Consider the following 10,197-nt stretch of genomic DNA (forward strand, 5'->3'; position numbering starts at 1 on the left):
TAATTTTCCAGCCTAGCCAAGGACACTGCCTATTAAGTTCAGTATGTTTAGTAAAACTAGTGAGAACGAACAAGTATTCAAGAAGAGTGGCTAAAACTTCCACAAGTCACTTGCATTTTGGCTAACAATTCCAAAAAACCTCCTGCTGTACCAAAAGCCCAGCTTTTTCATTTTCTATAGTCAGATAATTTTTTTTCCCCCCACAGGTTTGGTAGAAAACAAAAAAAAAAATCTGAGTTACAAGAGGATTACAAACAGTAAACAATCCAATAGTTAAAGGAATTTTTCAGTTATTTATCGGTATCTGTTCCAGCAAATTCACTTTTACTTGTTGATGAAAAGACTATGTAGAGAAAAGACTCACATGAAGTTACAGTACATGAGAAGTTATTTCACAACTGCTACTGAGCAAAATCTGACTTCATATTACTTTTTTAACAAACAAAAACTTCTCTGTGCATTTCCTATTAAAGTTCTACCAGAACAGAATCACAAGGAAAAGTAACATGCAAATACAATCATTTATTTTTTAAGAGAAAAAGAGTAGTTACCAGGGCCTGCAGCATGCCATTCATAACAACAGTCCCCTCCATACTCTGAAAGGAGGATTTAGATAACATTGACAGTGTCCAGTCCAAGAAGTCTGCCATTCTTTTCTGTCTGACATCAGGGCGAACGATAAATCTGTCATGGAAAAACAAAAACAAAGCAAAACATAAACCACTTCAGTTACTGTCTTTACACGTGCCAATGAAAATTATTTTTCCTACTGTCCAAACAAGTTGGAGTTTCTAAAGACAATTCTCCAATGGACATTTTGCTAAATTCCTGATGGGAATAAAATTCCAAAGCACCGTGTTTGGTCATTTGGCTCCTGAGCAAGGCTTTGATCCAGAGTTTCCACTGATACCAACTTGTAAACTAGAATCTTAAAGATTCCCATCTTACTTGCAACGCAAGAAACTCTCTAGTTCCAAGATAAAAATTAGTGAAAAGCTAAAATGAATGTAAGGATTCTCCTCTATTCTCATCAAGAACAGACAGAACATTGGCATAAAACAACAACAGGTCCACATAGCACTCATTATCAGCAAAATCCTGTTCCAGGCCCTAAGGACTAATCCTCAGTGCTGTATCTATTTGTTCAGATTTTTTATAAGTCAAACATCCAATATTTAACACACTGAATGGATTAAGAAATGCATTCTTATGGAGGACCAGGAAGTTTATCATGGCTAAGCTCCTCCTCTAAACCTATAAAATCAATCATAATCAGAGCCAGCCAAGCCATGGTTAGGGCATCTACTTCAGCCCTAACCACATTTAGTCTCTGTGCACCTAGAAGTAAGGTTTCTAGTCCAGCAAAGTTTCAGCCTAAATTAATAAACTTTCCCCTAAAACACAATCCAAGGAAAGGTACAAAGGAAAGCCCACACAGTAGAATTCTTAATGTTTAAAGAAGAATGTGTACAGAGCCTGCACGTGGCTGACTTATACAACTACAGATTAAATGGGGAACTGCATCAAGAGCCAGCAAATCAGGAATACAAGGAACACAAATGCTGAGGAACACCTGAATTGTCTTCAAAGTCAGCATCGATTGTGTTCAGCAGAACAGTGAGGATTTGCAGGCATTAGGTGAGGGGGTTTATTTTTTGTTTTATAATAGAGCACCAAGAATGAAGCCATTCTTTTCCACAATGGCAGAGGTAACAGAACAAGCTTGCCAAGTAGATGAACTGGTTCCCAGACCCTTTCTCAGCCCAAAGGAGTTTAAATCTTAATTGCTCAGAGGAGTGCCCTAACCTCCAGACTAGAAGCAGGACAGGATATGCCTCATCTCCTCCAACTGCAGCCAGGTCACTGAACAGACAGGAGAGAGAACTCACTGAACAAACTCCAGCTACTCTGCCCTATGAAAAGGGAATGACTGAAAAATGGGAAGTCTTGGATTTCAATGTTTATGAATTTTACTTGAAACGTATAAATCCTAGAGCAGGAACAGAACTCAGACTTTCCCTACTCTCCTCCTTCCCTCTCCCTACAAAGAGTTTCCTACTTGGCAGGTTACAGAGCTATACTCCAACATCTTATCTCCTGTGCATCCCAGGGCTCTTGCATTCCTGCCTACCTAACAGTTTAACTTCAAGATGATGAAGCAGTTAAATCAGTATCTGATGAGTCACGCATTCACTTAAATACTGCTCTGAAATATTTCAGAATAAGTAAAAAGAAGTAAAAAACTGTCCCCAAAATGTTATATTCTAAGGCCACGTCTGTTAGGAATTTTCTGCACAATACAAAAGAGACTGACTGTTTTGTCAGCAGATTTACAACTGGAGCATTATAATCACCAAATGTTACTTCTTAAAGAATTTTAAGTCCTGTGATTGAAACTCAGAATAAATTCAGAATAAAGCAAGCATAAGGACAGCTATTTCCCAAAAAGACAGTAAGAATCTGTTCTACTAAAAGTTATATTTAACAACTATTTTGATACAATTAAGCCTTATAAACGCTGTGCATCCTTCAGACCAGGGAAAAACTCTAAAGCTGATTTTGTTTTTCAGAGTAACTACCCTCATCCAGGGTAACTATTGCATTTTGTTCAGCCCCAGAGCCTCTGGTCCTGTAGCTGTCCTGGCAAACCTATGTTGGCAGAGCCCCCTAGCGTGTATCAGAGTAGGTGCTAGCATGAAGACAGCTGTCCTTGCTTAGTTAAGTAAGAAAACAAAAAAACGGGGGAAAAAAGGGACAAACTAAGCCAAGGTCTTGTTCATTAAAATGTATGAGAATAAGGTATGTACTGTGACATGCATAGTAAAAAAAGATATGTATGTAGTGGTATAGTTTACATTTTATGCAATTTATTTTCATATGTCTATCAAATAAAAACAATCTCCACTAATGAACCAGAGGAGGAAAGAAGAGAATTTCATTATTTCAAATTTATAAACATCTCCAGCAGAGATACAAAGATTGCAGAGATGCCCTCCCCCCCAAAAAAATCAGAAAAACTGCATCTCCTTCACAAGCGGTTTGTTGTCTGAACACCAATCCTTGTAAAACAATTGAATTTAGGAATTCCCATTATGCTTGGTTTTATTTGATTAATTAATTGATGAAAAGCCTATGAAAATAGAAGTACTGTTTTTTGGACAAGAAAATGAAAAGACAGTAAGGATATTAAGAATCTAGCATTAACGTTTCTTTTTATGTACCTCTAGTAAAAAAACAGCCCTTAACACAGCATCTGCCAATTTACTATGCACAATGCTACAAAACCAAGCAGCAACACAGAGTAACTTCATCATTTTCAAACTCTGCAGCAATCTGAAGAGAATTCTGTTAGCCATAAGGAACTTTAACTAACACTTGTGATGGACAGCTGTTTTTCTAGCACAAAACACATCTCCAGTAACGAATCGTTGGATACGATTAAAACAGGTTCAACATCTCAATATATTTGACAACTTTCTGTCCTCCCAATGCTATCATTACTGGCCCATCAGACTCAAGATGACACAGGAGAAGGGAGTTAGCTTTTTCCCTTTCTGTCAAGCACAGGAGGGACTTACTTTGAAACCAGCACAGCAGCCGCATCTCGAGCCTTATCACTGACAACCAAGTAACACTAAAGACAAAAGAAAACTGATAGTAAAAGAATTCAAACATGTAGATTTAATAACACAGCTACTCAACTTCATACATTAGTATGTAATATTTATCTACAAACATTGTCCTGAGTTTAAGAGAGTAAAAAGCAAAAAATAAGTTGTCCATTTAACAAACAGTATCACATCCAGTTTCTTTCAAAGCAAGTTTACCTTTCCTCATACCCTACGTTGCAGCTACTGCAATTCCACAAGTGATGAGCCATTTAAGTGCTGCAAGTGTCAAAAACCACCAACTGTTCAGGTGTTTGTGGAAAAGGGGATGTTCATTTTTATCTTCAAGAGATGACACATTAACCACTTCAAACTTATGTCAAGAACAATTTTGACTTTTGCTGAAAATTCTTCAGGCAGTCATAGCTTCTTCATGTGTTACTCATCCTGACCAAACACTAAATTCCTATGTAAATAATCAAACTTGGCTTTCAGAAAACTTAGCTGATACTTTTAAACTCTAAAAGCTGTTAACATAGTCAAAGGCACACACTCCTATTGGATCCCATAAAATATTTCTTCAGAGAAAAAAAATACTCACACTCACTATGCACTAAAGAAGTGTATATAAAAGATTCTAAAACTGTAATTTTTAGAGAGTAGACCAGTATTTGTTATATACTAAAAAAAAAAAAAAGCCAAAGAAATGCCACACATTTGAGCATATTACACATGATGCACCACACTTACTTTAGCTATTTCAAGTATGCGATCCATTGTTGGCATACGAGTAGGACCTTCCTCAGAAAGAATATTTCCATCAAACCGAGCCAGATCAAAAGGAATCAGGCATATCATGGAGAGCCATAATAAAAGCATGTAACGAGTTTCCCAAGTCTGGAAAAGAATAGTCAAAATATGCATTTGGTTTTCTGGAAGATATTCCAACAAGGTGCGTGGAGCATAAGAGCTACTAACTTCCAAGGAACTTTCAAACTAGAAAGACAGAAACATAGAATCTCAATGTTCTGAAACACCAACTGAGACAGAATTACAAGAGATCCCAAGTTGGAAAACTAGGACTGTAAACGGACCCTCCCTCTGAAGTCTGGACACGTCACTTCTTTCCAAAGGGAAACTGCATTTTCCTATTTTCCTGCTTTCTCCCATTTGTACTTTTGGTCCTGTCAAACAGGAAAAAAATAAAATGCAAACAAAACAAAAGTCCACCATAAATTAACAGGGAAAGTGACTCATCATGTAGAGGAAGAAAATTTATGTTCTAACACAAACACAACAGAAAAAGACCTAGAGAGAAATACTTTCTTCTTCCTAATTTAGAGACAAACACTTTCTTCCTAATTTTCTACATATTCTTTTCACAGGCTTCTTGAAACTACTTCAGTGTGTTTGCAGAGACAAATAGACAAGAAACAACTTCTACGGAGCCTCCACAGTAAGGCTTCAAAACAAAGATTAATATAAACTATATACGTATATAAAACTACATATAAACTATATATGTATATTAAAATATGAAAAGTTGTATGAAAAAGATTACTTTTGTGGCAATTGCTATCTAAGAAATAAAAGCTGTACAACCGTATCAACATCAACAGTAGTGCTGATAGAAGCAATTTATCAAAAATCTATTTGAATTTAGAGAAGCAGTACAATTACTGTCTTCATATTCACAACTTCTGTTATCTTTAATAGATGATGATCACTCAAATTTAATCAACTTTTATAAGCCTTTTGCAGTCACATTTTTTTCCTCCCTCAAAAAACAATATGAACTACAGTACTTCAACCAATGCTTCAGAAATTATTTGCTTATATAATGTTTCAACCAATACTTAAAACATTCCCAGCTACACTGAATTTTAAATAAGTAGGATACTTATTTAATCTTGATTTCTGCATTCAGTCTAGCTGTTAAGTTAATGCTGTTCAGCGCATACCACAGCTTTACATGCTGTTGGGTTTTTTTGAGAACAATTTTCTACATTGTTCCAATGCTCTTCAGTTTTTTTTGTTGGGAGACAGAAGTATGGCAGATTCTTACCTCACAGTCTTTTGGATTCTGGTCTGCAATCATATCCAAAACAGGCTGTAGATCAGTGACTTCGTGAGGAAACAGTCGGAGAAAAAGTTTGTATCCTCTCACCTGAAACACAGTTTCAAAATTCATTAAGCCATCTGTCATCATGAAGTACTGAAGAAAAAGAAAAGACCCGCTGATGAGTTATTATACAGACCTTGTGTAATAAGAACAGAATTAACCTTGAGATTCTGGCATTTTTACAAACTTAGTAACTGAATTCATGAAAGGATATTTCTTTAAAACAAGGGACCTCCAAAGACTGTCTAGTTTAGCTCCTTTGCTCAAGCAAGGTCACAGAATCACAGGGGTTGGAAGGGACTTCTGGAGATCACCTAGTCCAATCCCCATGTAAAAACAGGTTCCCTAGAGGAGGTTACACAGGGGTTTTGAATATCTTGAGGACGAGAGCCCACAGACTCTCCGAGCAGCCCGTTCCAGTGCTGTGCAACCCTCAAAGGAAAGAAACTTTTCCTTATGTTTGCAGCACATTGTCCAGGACCACATCTATTCAGTAGGGTTTGGAGTAGCTCCACTGATGGAGACTCCACAATCTTAGAGTAATCAATTCCAGCATTCAGTCCTTACAGTAAAAAAAGCCTGTTTTAGAATTTCAGATGGAAATTCCACAATCTAATTCTTCACCATGCTTTACTCTTCTTCTTAACATTGTGACTCATGATACTTCCAATCCACATTTTTAATGCATTCTGAGCTTGCTTTTTACTACTCTGTATCAATGAATGGGATGAAATATCAAGGAAATGCTGCCTTACCCCTCCCCCCCCCAAAAAAACAACTAATCTTCCACACTACAACTTAAAAGGTTTTACTGCATTACTCAGACAATAATTACTTTTCTTTCTATTTTTAAACTAACATGTTTTCAAGTTCTTTAAACAGCAAAGAAAGATACTGGAAATTTACACACTTTCAGTTATAGAATGCTTAATTTTGGTTATGGGATTTTTGTACCTTTGTAATGATGTAAAGAAATTTAAAAGCCAAGTGAAAAAGCACAGGAGGAGATCCACTGTCTCGTATTATATCCAGCAACATATTCATCATCCACTCTAATGAAAGGAGAGGGAAAAAAACAAGTGAGAACACACACAGTTTGACGACAGTTTCTTTCTCATACTTCCAATAGTTGGGAGTGAGGTAGTAGTCATACAACATATCTAATATTAACCTCAGCAATCTTGCAATGCACGTTTGAACTTTCTAGCTTAAGAGATTTTCAAGTATACACACAAAAATTATTGTGTAAAAGATGGCATTCCTACCTAAGTGGCGATCCAACAAGTGAGGCTGCTCCTGGTACTTGTCCATTATAACTGAAAAGAAAAAGAGGTGCCTGTTATTAATAATTCAAATTAAAGGCCCTTAAAGTCATTAATTGTGAGAGAGACACTCCTGACTCTTGACAGTTTTAGTTTAAGATTTCAATATCCTCAAGCTAACTGTTGCCACACTTTTAGATGAGATCAAGGAGCAAGAAAACAACAGAGAAATTAGTGTAAAAATACAATACAATAAACACCATTTATCCTTACTGAATCAAAAACTCTCTTCCAGGAGTCTCTCAAATTACTGTTAACTAGAAGTTATACTTCAAAAAGATCATTAAATGATCAATACTGCCTGGGTCATTTTAGATATTTGATCAGAAAACTGCTTTTTAATTAGAAATGTTTCATTTTCCTGCATTTTTTTCTATCAATTCTATCAATTTCTATCAATTCAAAAAATCTATTTTCTATTTTTTTCTATCAATTTTACTCTCTATCCCTTTCTCCATCTCACATCAAACTCAGGTTTGACATAACACAGCTTCAACAGTGCTGCAGTTGACCACTGGATGACACTGCACAACCACATTCAAGATACCAGCAAGTCCAACAGTATCCCGTCCAACAGTACCCTTGCAATAACCTGTACAATTCCAATGGGATTCCATAGCACTGTCTACTCTCAAGATGGAAATCTGCATTCCCCATTATCATTATTTTTCCATTGTAATTAATGAATCTGAAGCTGTGTATAAATAAAAGAACCACAGAATATAAGAAATTCTATCAATGCTCAGAGCAATAGCCTGAAGTGGAGTTTAACTATAACTCATTACTCCATCAAATTGTTTTCCCAGATCAGAGTGTGGTAATACAAAATGAAACCCTAAATAAAAATGTTGAAGAGAATGAACTGCAAAAACAAAAAAAATATATTCCAGTGCTATTACCCAAAAAAAAAAAAAAAAAAAAGACTTCTAAAATTTTCCTCCATAACTGCTGTTGCAAATCAAATTACCTAGACTTCTGCTTTAACAGTTCACAAAAAAGCATCACGTGTTTTTGTGAACATTTTGGAGATCTGTGTCAAAATCCTCTGTAATTGATTATTACTGCATTGTCTGCTTATAGATTAAGATAATCCCTAACCTTCAAAACTTGCAAGGCACTCGTTTACCTGTCACCATGTTTGAGACAATCACATATGAAAGGTCACATTATAATTTGTAACACTAAATATTAAGAACCACATTTTGAAGATGCACAGTGCCAGTGTCAGTTTCAGTGGTACATTCTAAGCAATGATACATTCTTCTGATACCTATGGTACACCTTCAACTGACACATTCCCAAGAAGTGCAGAAGCCAGTTTTGCAGTGGGTAGCAATGAGATGTGTGATAGAGCAGAAATGCACACAGGAAGTGCACAAATACAGCCTGAATAAACAGAATATGACGTGCAAGTGGGGCACAGCAGCTCAATCAGCTGGATAAGATGACGGCTTTTCAGCAGCTGATGACTTTAAGTACATGCTTTCCTATCCCAGCGAACTCTGCCATTTCCCTTGTGAGACTGAATATTCAGAACATGAGTGTCCTTACTACTTCCTTCTGATGGACCACTGTCAGCTGATTCAATGGAATAACTTCTGCTGGGTCAGATTTCCAAATCTGGGCTTTCCTGGTTTATTGTTGGCCTACCTAGATTCATCAAAAGCACAGACAATGAAGCAGGATAGGTTTCATCAATTTCATCACTTCTCCAAAAGCGACACACAGCGCTAATCCACTTCATATGATTTTAGATACACGAAACTAAGTTTTGCAAGTTACCCGTGGTGGGGACATAGCATCAAACACAAAGCTGGGTGCTCTGTAAGCCGTTTGCCTCAGATAGGGCCAGGTGAGCACCATTACAGACATCTGTGCTGGAAGAGATCTGGGAGCAGAACTGCTTCCATTGCACAGCACAGCTCTGCTGCTCACGCCTGAGGCTCCTCAGAAATAACACCACGTGTGTGCTGCCCTTCATGTTTTATATGAAACATGAGACATATGACATATGTTTTATATGAAACATGAAACTAAAAACGTTGAATTACAACTCGCAAGCTCAAGATGGACTGCAGTTAGGTGCAGAAATGACTTTATGTGGCAGAAGCACACAAATGTTAGCTCGGTTGCTTTCTGTGTATGGAGCAGGAGGTTCCACACGGCTCAAACTCAGGGCCCTTAAATCCAAGCCCCGGGTGGAAGCAAAACACATATCTGGAAAAAAAAATAAATAAAACCGTAAATCCCAACTACCTGTTGAAAAACAGTTTCAAGGTTATAATTAACCCGCAATTATTAATTTAAAAAGAAAAAAAGACTAGAACCATCAATGCCTCACCGATGAATTTCTCCACGATCACTTCCTGAGCCACCGGGTCCCCATACACGGTTCTCAGGTTCCCGAGGAGCGCCCGCACCTCCTGGCTCTCGGTGAAGCTCTCCAGGATGTTTCCCCTGGAGATGACATCTGCCTCCCGGCTCCCGCTTTCCTCCGAGCCGGCTCCATCCGTCTCTCCCACAGCCATCGCCGAGGCCGCCACTGCGCTCCGCGTAACAGCGCTGCGCGTTATAGCGCCACCACAGCCGCGTTACCGCGCTCAGGCCGCGCCCGTCCCTCACACGCGGCTCCGAGATGGCGACAGCCCCGGGACCCCGAGCCGCACCCCGGTTTACCCAGACAACCGGCGCGGCGCTCCTCAGAGCCAGCCCTCCTTCTACGGAGCGCCGCGCGGGACCAAAGAACGCATGGACGGCCCCACCCCTGCGCGGGGCGGGGGCTGAGGGAGCGGGCAGCGCTGTGCTCCGCTAGGGAGCGGGGAGAGATTCGCGGCTGTAACACCTGAGGTGAATTTGTCTTCAAGCATTGGGCATAGGCTGCAAAACGCAAAAGGCAGCTGGAGTGCAGCGTTATCTGTAACCACCGCCATTTCTTAATCACGTCATGGTCGAGGTGCGGAGGGTAATGGACGACTCTGATCTAAACCACAAAGGTGCAATAGCTGTAGCTTTCAGCAATCCAGAGAGGGGAAGAGATGCAAGCAGGTTCACGCGTGCCCCTCTTAGCAGTCACCAGTCCTCAGCTCAGCATCGTTCCTGGAATGTTCCTGAGGAAGATGTACCCCCCTCAGACCACCACATTTCC

General features: G+C 38.9%; 1 protein-coding gene across 2 annotated transcripts in view; it reads right to left on the reverse strand.

Moving 5' to 3' along the window:
* TBCD (tubulin folding cofactor D) overlaps positions 1-9,801 on the reverse strand; it is a 108,564-nt gene extending 98,763 nt beyond the window's left edge. The window contains exons 1-8 of one of the 2 annotated variants that reach the window (XM_085240256.1): positions 9,394-9,523; positions 8,604-9,269; positions 6,996-7,046; positions 6,685-6,782; positions 5,674-5,775; positions 4,359-4,505; positions 3,579-3,634; positions 552-684 (exon numbers count right to left, since the gene is read on the reverse strand). In XM_085240256.1, coding sequence (XP_085096382.1) covers positions 552-684; positions 3,579-3,634; positions 4,359-4,505; positions 5,674-5,775; positions 6,685-6,782; positions 6,996-7,041 — 582 coding nt within the window. In that variant the 5' untranslated portion in view covers positions 7,042-7,046; positions 8,604-9,269; positions 9,394-9,523. Of the gene's footprint in view, positions 1-551; positions 685-3,578; positions 3,635-4,358; positions 4,506-5,673; positions 5,776-6,684; positions 6,783-6,995; positions 7,047-8,603; positions 9,270-9,393 lie in introns of both variants that reach the window. The other variant, XM_003211411.4, reaches the window with a different exon arrangement.
* Between the last annotated feature and the right edge of the window lie 396 nt (positions 9,802-10,197).

Source organism: Meleagris gallopavo, chromosome 20 (genome assembly GCF_905368555.1).
Source record: "Meleagris gallopavo chromosome 20, MGAL_WU_HG_1.1, whole genome shotgun sequence".
Lineage (NCBI taxonomy): Eukaryota > Metazoa > Chordata > Aves > Galliformes > Phasianidae > Meleagris > Meleagris gallopavo.